Source organism: Phalacrocorax carbo, chromosome 1, assembly GCF_963921805.1.
Source record: "Phalacrocorax carbo chromosome 1, bPhaCar2.1, whole genome shotgun sequence".
NCBI classification, from domain to species: domain Eukaryota; kingdom Metazoa; phylum Chordata; class Aves; order Suliformes; family Phalacrocoracidae; genus Phalacrocorax; species Phalacrocorax carbo.
This window is the reverse complement of record NC_087513.1, coordinates 84,375,332-84,399,296: the sequence shown is the minus strand read 5'-3', so window position 1 is coordinate 84,399,296 and position 23,965 is coordinate 84,375,332. Positions and strand designations below refer to the sequence as shown.

Below are 23,965 nucleotides of genomic sequence, written 5' to 3'. Positions count from 1 at the left end.
TCCCACCTGCAGTGCAGGGGCATGCTGCCACTGCCTCATGCATAGTGCAGGGAAGAGGTAGAGGGGCAGAGAATTCAGCAGAGAAAAATTACATAGCAATTAACAAGACTCTAAATGGTAACTAAGGGTGAATTACACCTTGTTTAGGGTGCTTATGTGGTGGTTTTTACGGGATCCAGAGCCACAGAGAAATTTAGATACCTAATTTCTGTGCAACACAGCAGCTTTATGCATCTGGGCCTTCCTGCTGGCCTTTGCTTAACCCATAGAAAATCAGACTGCAGTCTAAGGCAGGTGCTGTGCCATATGCCTGGGCACATACACTTTGTGACAAAGGGTCTTGGTAACGTCATAACCAAAGGAGAGCTGCAGACTGAATTCGTCTCCTATGGGCGTGCAGAAAGGCAGCATCATTTATTTTTATTGACTTGGCTGCAATAGCCACATAACAACAGATTCTTTCCAGGTATTGTGCGAAAACCTGTTTGGCAGAACCAGGAGAAAGTGTAAAAAAAGCGAATGAGGGTAATTCAACATGTCTTTCTCCACAGTGACATATAGGAGTTATATCGAAATAGCAGAGATAAGAGGGCCTTGCACAGTATAATGTCTTTATATTGTGGGCACCAGCTAGTGACAATGTGAGGACTGTGTTAGGGCCCTGATTCAACTTCTAGTCACTCATTATTTGTCTAGCTGTGTGTCTGCCTGTCCATCTAGCCCATCTGGCCTAGCTATCCTTTCTTCAGTTCTCAGCAGTGGCAGAGGCTGGGAGAAGACACACAAATCTTTTCAGCTTGCCTAGTTGATAATGACTAGGGTGGGGTAAATGGAGAAAGTTTCTGTTATAGGAGATGTGCCAATTCCCACATCATTAGCGGTTTAAAGCTGCAGTTTAAAGAATATGAAAAGTCTTCTGATTTTTGAGTTTCTGCAATGTATTCAAATTTTCAAGCTGCTCTGTAAGCCAGAGGTCTAGAAACTTCCTTTTGACCTCTTTCTCTCCTGTTTTTAAATGACTCCTGAGATCCCTCTAGATTTGCTTGGCTGCAAACCTGAGGCTTTAAAAGGAGAAAATTGAGGTATTGATGGATTTATTTTTTTTTTTAAACTAAAGAGCTAGTGTTATGATATACTAGGATGAGGGAGGAAGAGGCAGGGATGGACAAGGTGGCCTTTTGTGCAAAGCATTCTGGGACAGGGGCTAACCTGGGCCTCTCTTGGTTTTGCAGGCACCAGGCCAACCTTGACCTTGATGCTGAGTTTCTCCAGTGTGGTATGTCAGAGCTGGATTTGGTGACAGGGGGCATACTCTCCATCTTGCTGGTGCACAGTGTACCCTTCCCACTATGCCTGGAAGCACTACTATTTCCACAAGGCAGTCCTTCTTTTCAACAGGCATGTAGATAAGCATGAGGAGCTCAAGGCCCCCTTGAAGGACTGGCTGCAAAGGCTAGCACAAAATGGCATTGCCTTTCTGCACATCCCAGCCCATGACTGCCCTGCATATGCCTTGCTCCACTGCATTGTGACCAAAGTGCTTCAGAGAAGTGGGATCCCACATGTCAGTCAGCAGGCACTGCCCTGTCAAGAGCAACTGCAAAGAGGCAGTCCTTCTCTGCATGGTGACTGAGCTGTCCCTTACCATGACAGACAGTGCAGCCCTAGCACAGAAATCTGCTGCTGGGGTCTGTGCCCTCTGTGTCACTGTGGAAATCGATGGTACAAACCCAGATGAGGAGTGTATCTCCCTTCTTCTTGAGGCATCCTGATGCTCGGATCAGTGGGGTGCCCGTCCTCAGTGTGCATGTGTCTGTGTATGTCTGAACATGGACACAGATGTGCAATTTCATGGTGGGCTTGTGAGGAGGCTGACCTCAGTGTAGTGGCAGATAGGCTCCTTTTGTGACCAGCCCTGCTTGCAGTGCTCTGAAACACCCCATGAAAGTCCTGCTTCTTTGCTGTTGGTGCACAGGTACTTGGGGGAGAAGAGCCACCAAACAGAGGCACATCAGGGTACTTGCACAGCACATTGGTTTTGGCAGGAAAGCTTTGTTGAGAAACCCTGGGCTCTACACTGCAGGTTGTTGCCATGGTTGTGCTGATACAGCTGTCTATGGGGCCATCCTATGAAGAGGTAGGAGTTAGAAACAAAATTTTTTATCTAGATAATTTCACCCTGAGCTATAACAGTCTCACAACTTTTTGTGTTGGCCCAGTTGATGGAGTGAAGGTCTTGTTTTGGGGGTGAAAATAAGAGGCTGGAAGCATGGTAGGAACTTCTTGAGCTGACTTCGCCACTGAAGCCAAGGTATTTGGTAATTATACCCTGAATAACTTGTCTAAGGTTAGGCCTTGTATCTGTACAACCTTGCTGAGATTCCTGCTCACAGCTGATATGTTTAAACTCTAGGTTAAATTCCACTGGAAAGGTATTATCCCCTGATAATAAACAGATTAATCTTGACTTTTTTGCATTGGAATATGATTGAGAAGAGTTGTTTCCAAACTATTCTAATGAGATGAAGGAGGCTGTTCTGGAGTGGTGATGTCTGCAGAGGATACGTGGAGAGAAAAGTTGTGGAATAACTGCTTACTGGTTTTAATGCTAATGAGTCAGGGCAAAAGGGGAAAATTGTTAGGGTTGGCTGAACTGAACATGTTGGATTGAACACAGTATTTTGTTTGACCAGAAATATTCAGAATTTGTGTCACTTCACATAAACAAAAAAGAAAGAAATGCTAGCAAACCCTGAACACCATTTCAAAACTGCCTTTGGTGCACATTCAGCAAAACAGATGAATTGGCAAAACATTGTGATATGGTCTAATTTGCATTCTTCCTTGGATTAGGTTTTGTTTGACAAAACTGGTCCTGCTTTCTTGGAGGACAGGAAAGGTAAGTTGGGTGCTTGACGACAGTTCAGCTCTTCTTAGGACTTTTGCTGTTTGTGTTGAAATATGCTTGAGTAAACTTTGTCAGAACTATGGAGTGATCAGTTTTGCTGGATCAGTACAGTAGAGACAGATCAGTTTTGCACTGTATGCAGAGATCTAGACAGAGGACCGTTGCATTTCCATGGGAAGACTGTCTAGAAACATGCTGAATTATAGTGGTACAGTGGGGTACCCATCTTACAGTTACACCTAGCATAGGACAGTCCTTTTAGGCTTTCTCGTAGCTTCAATCAGATAGAAATGGTAATTCTTGTAGGCCCCTGCTTGTGCTGGACCAGTCAGTAAGAAAAAAATGAGATGTTCCTGTCAGTCTGTTATTTAGAAAATGTTTTATGACCATTACAACTTCAAACGTGTTTAATACCACCACAGTATGCACCTCCTATGAGGGCTCTAGGGTAAGAGGATCTGAGTGGAGGAGGTGTGGCATTTTGGTTTTTGAATTTTTTCTTTTTTTTTTTAAAGATACTGGTAAACACTTCTAAGCTTGGCATTTCCAGAAGTTCAGATTTGGGTGGGCTTGCTTCTAATGGTGCAATGATTGCTACCTTATTGCTTTAAAACTGTATTTCTGACAAGTTGGTTAAAACGTGAAACAATTCTGTGAATGTAGAGCAGGGGAAAAGAAAAGGATGGAAGAGTCTTCTATTGCAGCTTGAAATCTCCAGAATCCATAATGTCAGGCTGAAAAAGTGCTTGACTGTTCTGTGTTCTCTTACCTTTAGGTAAGGCAGCCTGGAGGCATATGGGACTCTACCTTCCTGAAGAGCACACAGCAGTTATAACATTCCCTTGCCTGATAGTCGGTGCTGGTCTGAAGGTAAGCTGTCTCTAGTTTGGCTTCTGTTTACACAGATATATTTGCCAGGTGAACGCTCAAAAATAGCACGGAGAAGGGTTTTCTTCTTACTGGTTTTGCTGCCTTTTCAGTCCTTTCCTACTGCTGCCACCCTGTGGCACTTTCAATGGATTATCATAATTTTTCACCTTGTTTCCCACGCTCTTCTGTTGCATTCCTCTTATTTCTGTGTGCTGGAGGGATAACTGAGTATGGCTGCCGCTTGAAGGCAGCTGTATCTGCTTTGCTATTGTGCAAAGAGAACTGATCAAGGTGATTTTCAGGCCCAAGATAAGTATTTGGGCCCTTCTAAGTGCCAAACTTAGTTCTGTCTCTCAAGATCTCTCATAAGGTACTTTCAGAGTGCTGTCACTCTTGCTCATGTAGATGTATCCAGGTGAGATATTAACTAGTTATTTGGGATCCTGTTCTCTGCAAAGTATGAAACAGATAAATGTTTACCTGGTTGGATATTTTTTGCAGTGAGCTCCCTGCAGCTGAAATGCAAAGTAATTTAGCTGTTTCTGTCTGATCCTGCAGCCACATGCTGTCTCTTTCACTGTATGAGGACCAAGGCAGAGGCACAATAAAAGAAGCCAGCAGTGATCACATCTTGCCATATATGTTATGGGATGTGACTTTGATGCTGGTAAAGGGTAAAGTCACTGCAGTACCCTGAACTGGTAGTGAAGGATGTAGTTGACCCAGTAGTAATGTTCCTACCCTTCTGTTTGCCAGGTGCAGATTGGGTGTCACATGGATGACCTCTTGCATGCTACAGAGCTCCTCTAGGATTCTGGGTAAGTCAGTTAGTCGCTCTGTGCCTGCTACATGGCAGGAGATAGGTGAGGGAGCTGCAACAAAATGGGCAGGATTTGTCCAAACCGACATTTCTTGGAGGCTGGAGTTGTCATTTCCAATAGAAACCACTGTGTTGGAAGGAGACAGGCTGACTCCTGCCACGACAAAGCTTGCCTTGCACTTTGCCTGCTTTGTTGTGCCCCCGTATGGCCATCTCCAGTCCCTACAGTAAATCTTTCTGCTGAATGTCGGGTGTTTCTGTCAGTTTCTCTTCCTGTATGCAATTTCTTCTTGCTTTTCTGTAAAAGTAAACAAAACCAGGGTTGTTATATGAAACAGCAAATCTCTGCTGGAGAATAAGAATTGAGATCATCAGGAGACACTGGAGAAACCTGGTGGTGCTTGTTCTCAGATGGAATACAAGGATCTGTTCTTGCTATGGTACTACTCTGGTATATGCCAGTCCTCTTCTGTTTGTCTCCCATCCATAAAAGAGCCTGAGGAGACCTCCCAAGTACAGGATGAGGATTAACTAGTTAACAGCCACCATCCCCAGTCATGCAAGTACCACATACTGTTTTCCAAGAGAATTTCCTGACTGTGGTCTCTTTCTCCAGCTTGACCTCTGGGAGCATGTTCAAAAGTCAGAGCTGTGCTTAACCGTTTTTCTGTGTTGTTGATGTAGGGGAGACCTGTAAAAGCCAGTGGAATACCTGTATCCAGCACTATTCTGCTCCCTGGGCAGAACTGGCTGTTGAGAATCGCATCCAGATGGTGCCATCTGACAGCATCCGCTACATGGAGAACCCACAACCGCTGCTGACCCTGTGCAATGAGATCATGGTGGCAATAAGCAAATTGACAGCCATACCAATAAAATTCCCAAGGTCAGAGAGGATTGTAACAAATGTCCAGATCTCATTTGGTAGGTACATTGCCATATGGCCTTCTCAAGGGCTAAGAGACAAGTGGCCTCTAGCAACAATGTCAGTTCCTTCAAGGTTATTTTGCTAAAACCAGACTGGGAACATATGTAAGGTGTTAAATGACTGTGACCCTTGCATAATTGTGAGTGACTGTCACAATGGAAACATAGCAGGGCAGGGCTTAAAAAAACCACACTGACCCTTTCAGATGCCTCCCTGCTCTCCAAACTGGTGGTGTCTCACTCAGCTCTTCTGCTGCTTGGGTTTGTTAAGAGGCAGAGCTTCTGACTGCAGTGGCTTTGACTCACATGTAGTTATTCATTCTCCCTCCTGAATGCACTGTAGAGTCAGTACAGCTGGGAGACAGTGACCTGATTTCTGTTTTTTCCCTGCCTCAGCTACAGGACTAGTCTCACTCATTCAGTGACAATTGTTAAACCTGTGTGTGCCTACCTGCTGGAAATGGGCTCCACAAAGGCAAAACTTAGCCTGAAAAGATGTGTCCCTGAGATGATGGCAATGGAGAAGTGGAACCAGTTAAGCCCAGGAAGAAGGGAGGGGTGAGGGAAGGTGTTTTTCAAATTTGGTTTTATTTCTCATTATTCTACTCTGATTGATTGGTAATAAATTAACTTCCTGAACTCTAGACTGTTCTGCCCATTGTGGTAATTGGTGAGTGATATCTCTCTGTCCTTATCTTGACCTATTCCTTACATTTTCTCTCACTGGTCCAGCTGAGGAGGGGAGTGATAGAGTGGCTTTGGTGGGCACCTGGTGTCCAGCCAGGGTGAATCCACCACAGCTATCCGTTTATAGCAGCACAGCTGTGGTTGCTGAGATGGGAGGTAAGGGTGCTAAAAGTGGGGCAAACCAACTTTCCATTTTCTTCAAAACCAGTGAAATCCCTCCTATCAAACAGAGCTGTAGAAAGATAATTCTAGTTTTCTTTGGCAACTGATCCAGCATTTCCATTTTCTTCTTCATGGGGCTTAAGTCTGCCCTTTAATTCTTTCATGCTGCTTTCACCTGATTGATGTCTGTGCTGAGGTGAAGAACAATGTTCCGTATGGTAGCATACCATTGCCTTTTCCTGCTGAGACAAGAGTGTCTTGTTGACTATGGTAGTTACAGAACACACAGAGTTTGGAGTGGAGCTACCTGAGCCTGTCCAAGTTGCACTGCCTTTTGGTAACTTGTTCCCTGCCAGGTGCAGATTGGCTGTCACAATGATGACCTCAGCTGTGCTGCAGAGCTGCAGAGGCCTCCCTTGGTAAAGAAGTTCAAAGTTGAATGAACCACCATGGAAGTCTCTAGTCTGTGGGGTGGCCTTATGTATATGCCAAAGGAGAGTACACTAGGCCAAATATCAGTCACAATTAAAGAGGCTGTGCAGGCCCCATTTTTCAGGTTTGGTAAGTGGTTCCAAAAACCTAACTATAGGCAGGTGAGTAAAGCAGTATTTCTTTATTGCTGGCTTGCTTATGTTTTCCTGGGGTTTTGTGGTCATGTATGAAGGAGACCTCAGAGTAAGTAATGACCCAGGAAAGGGTTTGCATAAGGCTTTGCATTTCTCAGTGCAGGAAGTATATTGATAGGACTTTAATTTAGGAATTAACCTCTGCCCATGTTCCCAGTATGAGCATGCCTGAGCCACCTTTAAAGTGGCTTGGTATTGAAAAGTGAATATTGTCAACCCCTTGCAGTGACAGTGGACCTGGAGTCACCAAAGATGACTAGACCCCTCGCCAGACTCTCAGGATCTGTCCACTGGTTCAGTAAAACCCAATTATATCTAGATTAACTTAATGTTTCTGAGGCTATGCAGAGGGTTTTTAGCTATGATGATTCTCCTCTCTTTTCACACTTAAAACTTCTTTTTAAATTGGCTACCTTTATTCACCTGAATGCTGAATTAGGGGAACTGACATCTGTGCCTTGCAGTCAACAATCCGTCAGTACCCAGCCCTCTGGGCCGAGCTGACCACAGAGAACATCATCGTGAGGGTACCAGCTGCTGATGTATGCCCCATGGACAACGCAGAGTCTGCTTTCCATCTGGAACAAGATGATGAATGCAATAGCCAGACTGGCAGCCATCCCAGCAACTTTTCCAAGGCCAGAGAGGATGGTGGCAGATGTCCAGATACCTCCTGGCAAGTATCATAACTTGAACATTTTGTCTTTATCTGTGATGGATATTTCTAAGGGAAATGCACAAGGCAGTAACATTAACACAGGATTGTGCAGATTCTCAAATCAGGAGGTTAATCCCACCAGATTCAAGGAGACTCCTTGTGAGAGTAAGAATCTTCTGTGACTGTCAAGAGCTGGTACACAAAGTAATGCATTCTGCTGCTAAATCTGAGGCTATCCCAGAGTAAAACATTGCAGAGGGAGAAAGGCTGGCCACAAAATTATGTGTATACTGTGTCATGTTACTGTTAGTACTGTGGGAGTGAGTTTATGCTAGTTGTGACAGAAAGAAGAGACAAAGCTAGGTGATTTAGGCAGGACAACTGAGATCTTGAAACTTAAATTAAGGCATGTAACAGGCAGGCAACCTACTATGTAATATGACCCTGATGTTAGCCAGCATAGGATCACTTATATCAGTGGGGAAGTGAGAGTAGTGGTAGGGGGAAAAGTTTGTTGTAAGCAGCATTTTGCTATCTGTCATTTAACAAATGTGCTGCTTAAAGACAACTCACTAGGCCAGTGGAATCAAACAGGCTGGAGCAGGCTGATTTGTTATTACGGGTGGTAAGGAGGCTTCTAAAGGCAAGTTTGCCAAGTCTCACCATTAGTTGCAATTAATCATTGTTCAAGTATTGCACTTTTCTCAACAGGATTGGCAGGTTCTTTCAGCTCTACCTGATTGCAACACTAAAGGTGTTTTCTACCACTTGAATAGATAAGTTATCAGCTGCCCAGGCCACCATGCTGTCAATAATCCACAGCTCTAGCAGCTTGACTCACGTGGTGTAGCTGCTGTCAGTCATGTAGGACTAATTTGAGAGAGGCTGGCTTGAGCGTAAACAACTTGCATCTCAGTTATTAATAACAAATTAATTATAATCACTAGTGAAATAGAACCAGAATAAATAAGTGCTATGTTTCCATGCTGCATGGGCTCATCCAAGCATATCCTCAGTTAAGAAAGATTTTATCAGAGTAATCATTACATCTGTCCACATGTGGCTGTGAATTTAACAATGAAGTTGTAATCTGTCAGTGATTCTGCAACAATTGTGTTTAGATTACATACCAGTTGCTGCATAGCAGTTTTGTAACTGCTAATCCTCAAAAGCTCAACAAGGAGCATGGGAGTATTATATTTTTCTCATTTGTTCTTACCATTAGTGACAGCCGTATTTGAAAATTCAGACTTGGGACACAAAGGTAACATAATTGTCCTAAATAGTTTTGTACAGGTGTAAAGGATGAGCAAGCAGCTCATTTGGCAGTTCATGTCAGAGGGCAGAGTTCATCCCTTTCCCTGCTCTGTTTTAGCTGTATTGACTCTGTAAGCCTAGTAAGCAAACCATAGCATGTGTATGATCCAGGGCAATCAATAGGTTTTTTGCTAACACAAGTGGCTGTTCAGCAGTAATTTTTACTGATACACAGGAAGAACTGATTTCCAAACGCCAGGGTTTACAATGCTTGTATGTCTACAGATACAGGTGAACTTTAAGCCACTTGCTCTCCCTTCTCTTAAGCTGTAGAGAAACAGAAGTGTTAAAAAACATGACCCTTAACACATGCAGACTTGATTCACAGCTGCTGTGAATCAGGTCTTTCAAATGAGTTTGCACTGACTGAGGAGCTGCCTCGAGAATCACTTTAGATAGCTGCCATTCTCTGAGTGAAGCCGCACTCAGAAACAAAGGCTTCTGGATTTCTGATTTATGTGGCTCCTTCTCTTAATGTGTTCCAGCCCTTTGCAGAGATACTCACCATGTGATAGACACTATATCCACCAGAGGCCACACTGGTAGAACCCAACATACAAAAGTCTTCCAGGTTCTATCACGCTTGCTGAAGTAAGTGGAGAGTAGCACCATGTCAGAGACGTGAATGGCTCTGTGTCCTTCCTGCACTATTCTGGAGCTGTAAGAAACTAGTGAAGGATCCATTGAGCCAATTGAATTGGTATGGAAGGAAAAGAACTAAAGAGGGTAAATTCCTATGAAAAGCTACAGAAATGTGATTTTTAAATTTTTTTTTTAAAGCTGATTTTGGTAGTCAGCAATACTGAGAAAACTTATGGGAGATATTAAGCAGTATGTTAAGTCTGTTTGTCTTTTCTGAAAAAAGATTTTTACAAACAGCATGAGAAACAGCAAAACTGGAACCAAAGTGATGACAATTATAGTGAAGTAGTAACTGTGGCCATCAGCAGCAAGTTCTATCCAAAGCTGAAGTGAACTATGGAATATTTTTCAATACTAAAAAGCTGCCTTACTAAAAACACTGACAAGAATCTGCCTTCACGAAAAAGAAAAATATCCCAGTTCACATTTTGCTTTCTGGTGCATTAGACATTGTCAGGGTACAGTGGAGGCCAGCTACTCCCTGAGGGACAGGGAGTCAAGAGCCAACTGCAGTAACAGAGCCAGCAGGACAGGTGCCTCTGCCAGCTGGGGACCATCGCACAACACCTGAGTGAGGCAAGCAGGGCAGACCTGGCACAACAGACAGGGTCAGCTGAGAGTCCAGTTTGCTAGACAAGTCCTCAGGGATGAGGCAGGTCTGAGATGAAGTAAGGAAATCAACCCACAGGTCAGGGTCAGGTCCAGTGATGGCAACCAGGGTCAGACATAGTCCAGGGATTACCAGGCAGGCCCATTGTGATGAGGCACATCTGAGGGTCTGGGTCAGCAGGGTCGTTGGCCAGACACAAGCATGGCTGTGACAGAGTTGAAGACAAGTACACCTACAATATAGCTCAGGCAGGGACTCATGGCCCAGGGATGAGCTGAAATGCAGCCCCTGGGGCCACCAACAGGAGGTGTGAGTAGAATCCTCAGGTGGGGCTGCTCAGGGCCATTGAAGCCTTTTGGTGCACTCAGAGCCCTGACACAAAATTTTGCAATGAAACATTTTAGTCCCCTGCCTTCAAGATGAAAATCTGTTTCTTCTTTGGGAGCACTTCAGGAAAAATAATCCATTTTTCTACTTTATTTGTGTCTGCTATTTATCATGAGGTTTTTCCCCCATGTATTTCCCCCAGAGCCAGAACTTACATTGCAGAGTTTCTGGGGAGAGCTGGGGAGGGTGCTCAGCAACACTTTCATCAACATAAACCATACAGTTATTTGGCTATACAGGGATACAAACTGTCCTGGCAATAGCATCTTCCTTGCCAGATCTGAAAATAAGACAAGACCAGTGTCAACAGAAATTTTTTCTATAGACAGAATTAGATTTCTACACCTCCTCTCCACTCCTGTAGCTGGGAGTACAGTCATCTACAATGTCTGTAGCTCTGGCAAAAGTAATTTTGCCTTTTTTGCTCTTACCATTGGATAGTGCTAAGGAGTGGAAACGGAGCAGAAGAGCATACAATATGCACATTAAGCTTTTGCTGGTGGTTGATACATTTGATAGTCCAGCACAGGGGTGGAAGCACGTCATGAGCAACACCTTCCCATGACAAAGAACTCAAAAGAATGAGTTAATGTAAAGAGAATTAATTGTATTTTCCTCACTGTGGTGTCCTATTCCACAAGCTTTCCCAGACAGATTGCCAACATTGTTTGTGATTTACCTTCCCTGCAGGTTGGATGCATGCTGGCTACTCAGTCAATCATCATTTGGGCTCAGTGACAGAAATGGTAGATGTGCAATCCCTCCAAGCCAGTGAGCCTTGGGGTGCCATTCATGACCTTGGCCACAATCAGCAGCAATCTGAATGGGAGTTTCCCCCTCTCACCACTGAAGCCACCTGCAATCACTGGTCTGATTATGTGAGTGAGACTGTGTTGGGCATCCCAAGAGATGAGGCCCACAATTCCACTTGTACTAGAACTTAGAAGAGGATTTGAGATTACATTGAAAATGGATCACAGCTGAAGGACTAGGAAGTATTTACTGCCCTGGAGACATGACTGCAGTAATCTGCAGGCCAATTAAGCTTGCAACAGATTTAGAAGCTGGTCATTTTAATCCAGGGCTGCTTCTTTCCTTTTCCTCGCTTTCTACAACCACTTGATTCTCACCCTGGATTGTCTCTCTCTGACTATTAGTCTCCAACAGTGTCTTTGTTCATAGGATTTCACAAACCAACATGAGTCAGTCTTGATCTGACTCTGAGTAGCACACTTCAGCAGGAGATCCAGGGCTGCAGGGAAAAGTTTTTGAAGCAGTCCTCAAAAAATGTACTTGTTTTGAAGTCATTTGTCATCTCAGCACAGTGTAAAGGTCATTGGTCTGTGGAATGTTCCAGTTTGGGATGTGATGGTAAACCACAGCCTTTGGGCATTACCAAAGATTACTTCTGATCATTGATAATTGTTGTGTTGTTTTTTTTAATTTAAGCCAGCCTTTCAGTTTTGTTGGTGCAACATTTCACTCAGTAGTACCCAGGATTAGTTGATGGTCCAAACGCAAAGTACAGAGTCACCAAGCAGGGAGCGTGTATTTTGTGCCGAGAGAAGAGAGTCTTATGTATAAGTATGCAGATGTATTGTAAGTATGCATACTTATAAACATGCAGAGGTGGATTGATACTTGTATCAGTCTTGTTTTGAGCAATTGTAACAACTGTGGAAAAAAAAAAAAAGTAGCAATCAAGCCTTTAAGTGCAGCCATGCCCTTCAGGATGAAAAGAACTTATATAAATACTTGATTTTTGGTTTTGTGTGAATATGAGAAATATAGGCATTTTGAATAGTCTAACGGTGTTAAAGGGCTATGCTGATTCTTCAGTAGGCATTTAGAATTTGTCAGGTAGCTACACTTTTAAAAAAGAAAGAAAAATACCCTGTGAAGGGATCAGTAACTGAATTTAGTAAAACATTTTTAAAGAATGCAGGAAGACTAATTCTAAACTTCCATACATAAATTTTGTACTCTTGCCTTTTCTTACGATTGATAGCTGCAAGAGGCCTTTGGAAAGGAAGCCTTAATTGAAATCTTTTCTGAATTCCAAAATATGTCTGAGCTCCCAATGATAATTACTCAAAATTGAATCTGTAGGCAGAAACCTCTTCTCATGTGACAAAGAAGAATTTGACTCCTTTCTTTAAGGCCTGGGCATGGCCAGTCAAGGAGATCCTTTCCCAGCAGCTAGCTGTTTCTTTCCCTGGTTGGTTAGATGATCCAGTGAAGCAATATATCTCCTAAGCAGGTTTTTTCTCATGGAAATGAAAATGTGATTGTGATAAAGCCAGTGCTCTGCAATAGTTTTAAATGGTGTCTGAATGGTATGGTATTATAATGGATCTGAGAAGCAGCTCTACATTGTAGATGTGATAGAAGAGTTCATTCTTGGCTCCCTCCCAAGTCTGCCTTTAGTGTGTTAGGGTCCCTAATGACCAGAGACCCCACTTCACAGGAGCTCATCTCCTCCTTGCTGTGAGGAGTCACCAGTCACTCTCTGCAGATGTCCAGTGGTAACTCTTTCCCTGCCAAGGTTGGATGGAGAATTCTTTCCTGCTAGGCAGGTAGAGGAGTACTACCCCTTTTTTCCACAGCCTAGGTGAAGTTTCCTCTTGAAAAGTTTTCCTTTTGGAAATTAAAATTAGTTCCAATGTATTGTTATCTCCAGGCACAATAAGACTGCTGGGCAAAGCTGAAATCTAGTTTCAGAACCATGCAAGAAATGGTGTAATATCTGCCCCTCTTTCCTGCTAGGGGACTGAAGATGGAAGACAGCCACTCCCTCCAAAATCAAGGGGCAGAAAAGCTAGACACAGTAATTGGCACAGTAGCTTTGCACTGAGCAACTCTGCTCAGTGGTGTCTGAAGACATTTTATTATATTACTGAGAAAAAATGGATTATATTTTTGAACAAGTGGATGAGTGGCAGGAAAATTCCAGTTCTGTAATATGTCAGCCAGATACCTTTCTGTTTCTTTCTGTTTTTCTTTTCAGGCCTTCCTGGTGGGAAGAGGTGGGCAGAGGTGATACTGCTGCACAGCTGGCTCTCACCACTAGCTCTTGTATTAATGAAAAAAGTGCCTGTGGCCCAGAAATCACTGGTTTGCACAAATGGTTACTGGAGCTCCAAAAGTCAAGAATGGGGCTGTTCCTTTATTAGCCATTCCTTTTCCAGGAAGCAAACCAACAGAGGCAAGGTTAAGACTGCAGATGGTAAAACTAGCTGGATGTGCACAAGCAGTGTATGACAGGGCTGATGCAGAGTTCTGCTGTCCAAGCTCTCTCTTTCTGTGAGAATGCTGCTGCATGAAGTTCAGGGCTTTCAGTGCTTGCTTTACAATGACCATCTCCTGAGAAATGGCACAAAATGTGAAGTGATTATGTGTGTCACTACACTAGAGGGTGCTTGTTCTTTTTGTTCTCTAAGCCTCTGTCACCACATAGCATCAGAAGTCATTGAACTTCCATACTAAGGGACAACCAGCTCTGTGTAGTTGTCTCTGAAATATGAGAGCTGTGTACTGGCAACACCCTGTGTTCCTGGGACTCTGCAGAGAGAAAAGCAACTGTTGATCAAAGACGATGACTCCTGGAGGGAGCCCCAGTCAAGGGACTGCAGGTGATGGTGGGGATTGCCTCTATTGTGTCTAGGCAGGGTGGCAACAAGGATGGATGAGGCTCTGTGAACTGGTGGTGGGAGACTGGACAGGTGCCCACTCTCTTCAGCTTCTAAGCAATGGGAAGGTGAGCAGTGTCTAAGCCCCACATACCACCTAATTGGAACCAGTGCCGGTGCTTATCATGAGTGCAAGGGACCCTCCCTCTGCAACCAGTGTGGACTGTGACTGTCATGGGAAAGAAAAGCATGGGAGAGGGGAGCAATAGCTAGAGAGGGGAGAGAAGGGAGCTGGGGTGAAGGGTTGGGCAAGTGCTCAGGGGAAAGGGGGAAGGAGAGGAGCTCCAGCAAAGCAAAGACACTATGGCTTGCTGTCCCCTTCAGTGCCCGCATATTACAAAAGGGTCTGTTCTCTCTGGACACTGCATTGCAGGAGGCCAGCTTCCAGTGAGGGCTGCTGAGTTTCCTGGTCAATCCTGTCCTTGTCTTGGGGCAGTGTGTGACTCCTGCTCTTGCCTTTGTTTTTCAGCCCCAGCAGAGAAGAGGTGTCCACTGCTTAGCTCTTGGGTTCTGCTCGCTTTTGCCGTTGTCCTCAAAGCAAGCCTCATATCCATCTGCCTTGGTGGGTTCTTGATTTTATTTATTTTGCCTGGAGGTGGAAGGGACTGGGGGGAGAGGAGAGAAGTGGGAGAAGGAAATGTGATTAGAGAAGCTTCAGTTGCCCTTTTGGAAACTGTCTTGACCATGTAACAGTTGATTCGACTATTTCTTGCTTAAACAGTTCACAGCTCTACAGACACTCCTGGTTAGTGTGGTGGCCAGTGTGCCTCTCAGCTGCAGAGATCCTCACAGTCTGATGATGTTTCTGTGTGATAGTTGCTGGGCTGAGGAACTTAAGGAGCAGTAATACACCCTTGTGCATGAGGGTGTAAGCTGGTCCTTATTAGAATGGGAAGAATTCCTACCCCACAACATCCCGTGTGTGAGATGGGAAGAAGCCGCCTTAACCTAATGTGAGCTATGGCCTTCCAGGGGGCCCCTGACGCTAGTCTCTAGGTGAGGAAGAATCTTTGCTGCACAACTGCTCCATTACTCCTTTGTGTGGCCTGAGGAGTTGGAGTGCCTACTGACTCTGTCTCATGCCAGCTGACTTGGCACTGGTCATGGGAACAGCATGGTCCCTGGAGCTCCCTGGACTGTCCTTCCCAGGACTGGTCCAAGCCACCCTTGCCCTGACTTGCATGAGCTGTTAAGAGCCACATTGTTGCCTTTTCACATGTAGGTAGTTATGCTTGGGATGTGAGCTGACTGGCTGCTTGCAGTCTTTCCACGAGACTCCTGCTTGGGATTTTTCTCAGTGACTGACACTTGTAAGCAGAAAGCTAAGCTGTCATTTATGAAAGAATATATTTCCTGTCCTCCTCATCATGGGAGAAAGACTGAGAATAAAACTCCAAATCAAAATGGTCCCCTAATCATTAGTGCAAACCTGTGATTTCTGGGCTACACAGACTTTGCAATTTTGCTTTACTCCATTTTCAATGCAGAGCATTCCTTCCAGTAAAAATATCACTGATGCTTTACTGGTTGCTGAATGCACAAGACATCCCAGATGTGAGTCCTATCCTGAGCTGCTACATGGCAATATTTTAAAGTTGCATCCTACCAGCAGGCCCCAGAGCATTAGTTCATACCATTCACCCTGGCTTCGTTTCGTAGTGCCTCATTACTCCCCCTTGCTGTACTGTGCTGCTTAATCTCCACATGCTCAAAATCCTGTGCATTGACATCATGGATAACCCTAGAACAGCCATAACCTGTCAGGACTTAACTAGCAGGCAGAAAGGAGCAGTTACAATGCAGGCAACTTGCAATTTAGGTGTCTGATTCCCCCTGCTTCCACAGTCCTTGCCCTTACTTGTGGTCTGTGACCTTTCTCCACTCAGCTGGCGAGCAGCTTGGCAGAAAAGAACCTGGGATCCTAGTGTCCAGCAAATTGAACATGAGCCAACAATGTGCCCTTGTTGCAAAGGTGGCTAATGGTATCCAGGGCTGCATTAGAGGAGTGTTTCCAGCAGGTCAAGAGAACTGATTCTTCCCCTCTGATCAGCACTGGTGAAGCCGCACCTGGAGTGCTGGTCCAGTGGTGGGCTCCTCAGTATAAGGGTGACATGGACATAGAATTGTAGAACGTCCTGAATTGAAAATGACCTGCGAGGATCATCAAGTCCAACTCCTGTCCCTGCATAGAACAACCTCAAAATTCACACCATGTGTCTGAGGGTGTTGTCCCAATGGTTCTTGAATGTCGTCAGGCTTGGTGCATGACTACCTCCCTGGGGAGCCTGTTCCCATGCTCCACTACCCTCTGGGTGAAGAATCTTTTCCTAATATCCAACCTAAACCTCCCTGGGCATATCTTCCCGCCATTCCCTCAGGTCCTATCATAGAGACAGTCTGATAAAGGGCCATGAACATGATGAAGGCACTGGAACATCTCTTCTATGAGGAGAGGCTGAGAGAGCTGGGACTGTTTAGCCTAGAGAAGGCTCAGGGGGATCTTATCAATGTGTGTAAATAACTGAAGGGACAGTGCAAAGAAGATAGAGCTAGGTTCCTTTCAGGGGTGCCCAGTGACCAGGACCAGAGGCAATGGGCACAAACTGAAACACAAGAGGGTCCCCCTGAACATCAGGAAACACCTTTTTACTGTGAGGGTGACTGAGCTCTTGTAGAGGTTGCCCAGAGAGGTGGTCCCATCTCTATCCTTGGAAATGCTCAAAAGCCATCTGGACGTGATCCTGGGAAACTGGCTGTAGGTAGCCCTGCTTGAGCAAGGGGTTGGACAAGATGACCTCCAGAGATCCCTTCCAACCTAAACCACCATTTCTTGGATTTCAGTAAGGCTTTTGATACTGTCCCTCACAGTATCCTCCTGGACAAAATGTCCAGCACACAGCTGGATAAACACATAATGCAGTGGGTGAGCAATTGGCTGATGGGTTGGGCTCAAAGGGTTATAGTAAATCAGGTTACATTGGGCTGGCGGCCAGTCACTAGTGGGGTTCCACAGGGATCCATCCTGGAGCCAGTACTCTTTAATCTTTTTGTAAGTGACTTGGATGCAGGACTGGAAGGAATACTAATTAAGTTTGCTGATGATACTAAATTGGGAGGAGCTGTTGACACTCTCGAGGCCAGAGAGGCCCTGCAGAGAGATCTGGAGAGCTGGGCAATCACCCACTGTATGAAGTTTAACAAGGGCAAGTGCTGGATTTTGCACCTGGGGCACGGCAACCCTGGTTGTACATACAGACTGGGAAACGAGAGGCTGGAGAGCAGCTCTGCAGAGAGGGACCTGGGGGTTCTGGTCAATGGCAAGTTGAACATGAGCCAACAGTGCGCCCTGGCAGCCAAGAGGACCAACCATGTCCTGGGGTGCATCAAGCACTGCATTGCAGCCGGTCGAGGGAGGTGATTGTCCTGCTTTACTCTGCACTGGTGCAGTCTCACGTTGAGTGCTGGGTGCAGTTTTGGGTGCCACAGTACGCTAAGGATATAAAGCTACTAGAGAGTGTCCAGAGGAGGGCCATGAAGTTGGTGAAGAGTTTAGAGGAGAAACTGTGCGAGGAGCAGCTAAAGTCACTTGTTTTGTTCAGCCTAGAGAAGAGGAGACTGAGGGGAGACTTCATCGCAGTCTACAGCTTCTTCACAAGGGGAGGAGGAGGGACAGGTGCTGATCTCTTCTCTCTCGTGACCAATTATAGGACCTGAGGGAGTGGTAGGAAGAGCATAGAATCATTAAAGTTGGAAAAGACCTCTAGGATCATCAAGTCCAACCGTAAGCCCAAGACTTCCTCTTCCTTTCAGAATTGTTCTTCACTGCCACTGAAGGGATTGAGGAAAACACTACCTGTGCTCCCTATCCTTCAACCAGTTGCCCCAGTGCCCTGAAGTCCCTTTTAATTGCTCTTGGGCTTTTCTCCACAACCTCATCACTGCCCACCTGCACAACTAGTAGTGGGAAGTAATCAGAGGGCCATACCAGACCAGGGAGTTTCCTAGTAACATCTCTGACTGGAGCCCCAGGGAGGCAGCAGACTTCCCTGTGGAATGGGTCTGGTTGATATTGGGCCCTCTGTCCTCCTCAGAAGGGAATCACCTACAACAACTCCTCTCCTTTTCTTCTGATGCACCAGGGGAGGTTTAGGTTGGATATTAGGAAAAGATTCTTCACCCAGAGGGTGGTGGAGCACTGGAACAGACTCCCCAGGGAGGCAGTCACGGTGCCAAGCCTGACGATATTCAAGAAGCACTAGGACAACACTCTCAGAGATATGGTGTGGATTTGGGGTTGTCCTGTACATGGACATGAGTTAGACTTGATGATCCTTGTGGGTCCCTTCAAACTCAGGACATTCTATGATTCTATGATCTCTCTAATGCTTCCTCTCCCTTTGCAGCTGTCCCCCTCCATCACAGCTCCGAGCGTCTGCCTGGGAGATGGGAATGAGCAAAAATGCAAGTCTGGTGTTGGGAGAAAGGGCCCTTCAAGGTCTGGTTAAAGGTCAAGCAGATGGACAGGGCTGGGTGGGACTCCTGAGGAGAGGAGAGGAAGACTGGAACCTTTATGCAGTGACTAAGAAGACAGAGGTGGAGTCATGGACTCCTGACAGGGTGGCGTAGGTATGAACATCTTGGGAAGAGGAGCACAGGGTGTTAGCAATAAGGTATGAAAGAAGAGTTTTTCAGGTTGCTGGTGAGGAAACAGTCCTCATGGCTGGGGCCAAATAGACTACCACAGGCTTATTCTGGGTGAACGGTTGAGACTACTTCAGGAGAACAATTTAGGGTTTGTTTAATGATGGACATCAAGGTGACATAGAACAGGTCACCATCCCCTGAAAGAGTGCATGGGAGTTACTGAGCATGATCTCCAGTAACATCTAACTTTTCTGTCTTTGCTGGGTCAGAAGCCAAACTGTATGAGATCACTGCCCTGCACAGTGAACTGGGGAGAACAGTTCAGCATTGTTGCTAGAGAACAGGGATACTTGCAGTCACCATATCTCTTGTTATTAGCGTTCATCTCTGTAGTCTTTCCCCGCACAGAGCGAGGCAGATGTGCTGCATGAAGGGTTGGAGATGCTTTCAAAAAAGCTGCTATTGTCTGTTGGACAATGAGGTGTCCTGGGCTGAGGGTAGCAATGCACAGTTGAATCACAATACAAATGTGATTCTCGTTGCCAGTCTCTGCAACATGGTCAACATCAAGACACTGGGTGTCCCCATTCACCAAGAAGGACTATGTGGGCTAAAGCCAGCTCATTGCTTTCTTCAGACATGGTCTTGTTGGTCATTCAGTTTTTTATATGCTTTTGAACTGAGGCACGAATACCCTTGCCCCATGCTGGTCTGGCTATCTTAGGAAGACACTGCCTTCTTTTTGCTCTTTAGAGGGATGAACGGTTACACAGCTGGTGAATTCACTCACCTGATAGCACTGGTTGGTTCACTCGCCTGAACTAGAACAAAGGCCACCATCTGGTCCCCTTTGTGTTGAGACGAGGCCACCTTTCTTTGCACAGGTGTGGTCAGCCACGCATCGCCCTTGCCCATCTCCTCTGAGCCTGCTCCTGTTATAGGAATTCATTCATCAGTCACAGAGGCCGCTATGATTACTCCGCCCTCCTCACTAGTAACAGTATTTCCGTGTGAAACGGTTGATAAAAATAGACATCTGTAGCACACCCTGATCAGCTTGCAATCAAGATCCCCAGAGTCTTTGAGTTAGTGATAACTCTGCAGTCCTTCAGGTTGTGGATGTGGCCTGCTGACACCTGTCACCAACACTGTATTGTTCCCCATAAACTGGTTAGGAGTTTACCTTGCAGCCTGGTTTCAGCAGCTCTAGCTGTATGTGATTACCTTCACCTGGAGTGTCTTGGCTGCTGCCGAGGTAGACCCTTCTTATGTGTTACTCGTCCAAGTTACTGTTGATGTCTGTCTTAGGAAGAGAGGAACCGTGTCACCAAAGTGCTCCTTTTTATTCACTGATTGTAAAGAGATTTAGACGGGCAGCTTGGCTGTAGGTATCTACATAGTAAATGCCTGTGGCTGGGTGGAATCCATCCCACCCTGCCCGGCATGTCCTCGGTGTGAGGTCCTTCCAGTGGTACTTCTGCTCTCTGACATGGAAGATTGTCTCTTCCTGCCTGGGAAGGCAGCCATGGCACTTGTTTGGGCCAGTTTTCTCAGAGCCTTGGACCAGGGATCCACCAACCCCACACCTTCAGCTGCACAGCCCCCAAGGGGGCCTGATGTCAGCTGCTAGGTGCTGGGACAGGGTCTGTTGGCAAACCACAGGCCAGCAATGGCCACCAGGCACTGCTTGGGTGGGTCTTGGGCTTCTCTAGGTTTGCTGGCCAGGTCGCCCTGGCTAGATCTTGTCAGTCATTGGGCAAAGGAGTCCTTGCGGGCAGCTGTGAGATGGTGGGAGCAGAAATGCCTGTTCCCTTTGCTGAGAGGGTGGCAGTTGCCACTTGTGAAATGGAAAGAGACGGCCTGAGGAGAGGTGATGCTGAGACAGTGCTTGGTGGGGAAATGGGGAAAAGAGAGAGAAGCCCAGAGATGGTGTGTGAGGAGCTGGGAGGAAGGGGTAATCCTGCTGCCTCTCCTCTCCCTTTCCAGTCGCATCCTTCTCCCATAGCAGCGACCAGCCCACAGCCCTGCAGCAGAAATTCATGGAGTGGTGGTGCGTCTCTGCAGTGCCACAAGGGAAAGGTCAGTAGTGCTGGCAGGGGTGCAGGAGGTCTTTGGGATGGGGACAATGAATGCTGGGGTCTGCTATGACAGCAAGCAGGAGTGGGAGCAGACTCCAGAGAGGCAGACTGCAGGGGAGAGAGGTGGGGATGAAAAGGGTTTCCTGCTAACAGCTATGGGGGAGGAGAGGGCCATGCCAGTGATGTCCTGAAGGGCAGGGTGGCTGTGAACACTGACAAAACAAAAGGGACAGCAATAGAGCTGCACAGGGAAGGTTAACAATGGAGCAACAATAAAAGTGCCGCTCTAGTCAAGGGAAAGAAGCCAGATTCCTTGTTCCCTGGGGCTAAAGCCCTGAAGGAGACTACAAGGAGAAGTCAAACCAGATCAGCAAAATAACTTTGTCAAGACCTGAGATCATGTTACAAGGATTACCCTGGGTTTGTGTGCACAAAGCTCACTGGTCAGACCCCAAAGCAATTGGAGGAACTATCTGTAGTATCCTTATTTTTTCAAGCCCTTTCTGTCAGGAAAAGTGACCTCAGGAGAACACGAGCATTGTTCCTGGAGAACTGGGACCCTTGCAGTCACCATCTCTCTTGTTATTAGCATTCACCCCTGTGATCTCTCCTGCACAGGGCAAGGCTGGACGTGCTGCCCGAAGGGCTGGAAACAATTTCAAGAAATGTGTTACTACCTTGCGGATGATGAGATGTCTTGTGCTGAGAGTGTGCAGAACTGCACTGGGATGGGCTCCCACCTGGTGGTGATCAACAGCGAAGCAGAGCAGGTGTGTGCAGGGCTGAGAGGGGACACAGCAGACAGTGCCGGGCCCCGGAGGGGACTCAGCGCTCCCTTGCTCCTGCAGGGGAGGTGGGATGTCGTTTCTGCATCCCTTCAGCACTGGCTCCCCTCTGCCACCAGCCCCACCCCACAGGGACTCCTGCCGCCTGCCTCTGCTCAGTCCGGCACCTCATGGACATTGTACTCTCCCTGATTTCCAGGTTTTCCTCACTAACGAGCTACGACAATATCCACTAGCACGGAATTACTACATCGGTCTGAATGCACAGGTGGTGGGCCAGTGGCAGTGGGTGGACCAGACTCCATATAATGAGGCGGCAGCGTGAGTACCCCTGGATGGAGAGTGTTCGGTGCAGCTCCTGGTAGTGCAAGAGAGTAGGAGAGATGTGAGGGTGTCTGTTGGTGCATGAGAGGGAGGTGAGACACGTCCCTGTGAGAGGACGATGATGGAGCAGGAGAGGGCTGTGTAGGACACCAGGTTTACACAGTCCCATCCGTGCTGGTTAGTGGTTGTTAGTTAACTACCTGTGATGTGGCCATCAATGCTGCAGGCACAGAAGAAGCTGCATCTGGCCAGCAGGAAGAACCCTGGCTGGGTAGGATGACCAGCCTTGCCTGATCTCCATACTGCCCCCACCATGCACATGTGCATGTAGTATATGCATGGGCATGGCCAGTGCTGTGATGCTGTGGGAGAGACAGGGCACCAGGGCTGTCCTTGCTGCGTCTGCTTCTGGAGGACAAACTTGCACTGGAGGCAGGCACATGCCTCTGCTGGGTGTGAAATGCATGGGGTGAGTGGTGGTGAGCAACTGCCCCCACCAGGACTGACTGGCTGGAGGAAGAAGGCAGGTTTCCCCATGAGACTGGTGCCAGTGGGATAGCAGAGCGGGAGGTAGGGTACTGCTTCTGTCCGTGAATCAACACCTGGAAGTTTTCTCTCTTCTTGCCAAGCATTGCATCGTCCTGTGGCCTTTTCCAGCTTTGGTCTATGGGGTAGGCTGGGAGTAACAGTCTGTCTCTATCTCAGGTTCTGGCGGAGTGGGGAACCAAGTAATGTGGCTGCTGAGAAGTGCGCTGCAATCCATACGAGTTCAGTAACGCGTAATTGGAACGATGTCCGATGTGAGGAGCATTATCGCATTTGTGAAGCTGCAGCAGTAACTGTGTGACGGAGCAACCTTCATCCTGAGTAAAACTGGGGGATGAGCTGGGAACAGCTCAGGACTGTGTTGGGAGGGATGGTGGGCCCTGGATCCTGGACCTTTACTCTGCTTGGTGGGACAATGTGAGTGGAAGTGGTATTACCCTGTGTAGAGCACTCCCAGTGCACGTATCAGCTCATGGAACACATGAAGGCTCAGCATCATCAAAGCAGGTCTTGGGCTCTTGCGTCCTCTTCCCTCTGAGTGGGTCTGGCAGCCGGTGGCTGAAAAGAGGTTGAGTTCTCCAGAAAGAAGACACAGGAATGGAAGACAGATGTTCAGAGCTGCTATTTCCTTTCTCTGCTTGAGCAGAGGCTTCTGCTTTTTCTTGGGGCACTCAGAGAATATCTTATTCTTGCATTGGTTTTGCTGAACAAATACTGATTGCCTGTATAAGAAAAAATACGGTATTAGACCAATGAAAAAGCCTCTGTGCTCTATGTGTGTGTGTTTCTCTCCCTCTCCCTCTCTAAGCTGCAGGTGTTTTGTATAAGCAGGATCAAAACATGTTGCTGTGCCAGGATAGCAGCTTACGCAGCTACTGCAGCAGAAGTTGCATCCACCCAGCGAGAGTAAACCCCTCAGAGACAACCTGGCTACGCAGTCCATTGCACAGAGCTAAAGCTCTGAAGGGGACTGGGCACAAGAAAGCAGCTCTAGGGATATTACAAGTATTTGTTTCCGTTGCTGAAAGTCTTGCCCAGAAGAGTAACAGGAACTTGTGTCAGGAGTCTGACCTGCACACGGCTGACAAAGTATGTTGAGAATTTTTTCTCTCCCTCCCAAAGAGAGGAGAGAATTTGTACTGTAGACAAGGTGACCAGGAGATTTGGCTTCCTCAGCCAATTAATGGGATTAGTTGTTTAAATGGCAGTGTGCGGTGGCAGGAGCTGTTGAATCCAGCCCAGCAGAGCCAAGGCTTCTGCAGCTCCATATCCCCGACTCCAGCCG

General features: G+C 46.6%; 2 protein-coding genes across 3 annotated transcripts; both read left to right on the top strand.

Annotated features, from left to right (window-relative positions):
• The first annotated feature begins 2,092 nt into the window (after positions 1 to 2,092).
• Positions 2,093 to 12,474, top strand: LOC104052778 (TRPM8 channel-associated factor homolog). Its single transcript, XM_064441594.1, is given in 8 exon segments — positions 2,093 to 2,137; positions 2,854 to 2,899; positions 3,684 to 3,778; positions 4,184 to 4,193; positions 5,283 to 5,484; positions 7,440 to 7,565; positions 7,567 to 7,676; positions 11,305 to 12,474. Coding segments are annotated over 8 exon segments (963 nt in total). The 3' UTR covers positions 11,634 to 12,474.
• Positions 12,475 to 12,573: 99 nt separating this feature from the next.
• Positions 12,574 to 23,441, top strand: LOC135315371 (C-type lectin domain family 4 member E-like). Of its 2 annotated transcripts, XM_064463244.1 has the most exons (6): positions 12,574 to 14,246; positions 14,773 to 14,865; positions 20,934 to 21,026; positions 21,644 to 21,795; positions 22,010 to 22,131; positions 22,840 to 23,441. In XM_064463244.1, exons 1-6 carry the CDS (start codon positions 14,210 to 14,212, stop codon positions 22,979 to 22,981), a joined length of 639 nt encoding a protein of 212 aa, XP_064319314.1. In that variant the 5' UTR covers positions 12,574 to 14,209; the 3' UTR covers positions 22,982 to 23,441. The 2 variants fall into 2 exon arrangements, with proteins under 2 accessions (XP_064319314.1, XP_064319303.1); XM_064463233.1 differs by lacking the exon at positions 12,574 to 14,246 and having other exon boundaries at positions 14,552 to 14,865.
• The last annotated feature ends 524 nt before the right edge of the window (positions 23,442 to 23,965 follow it).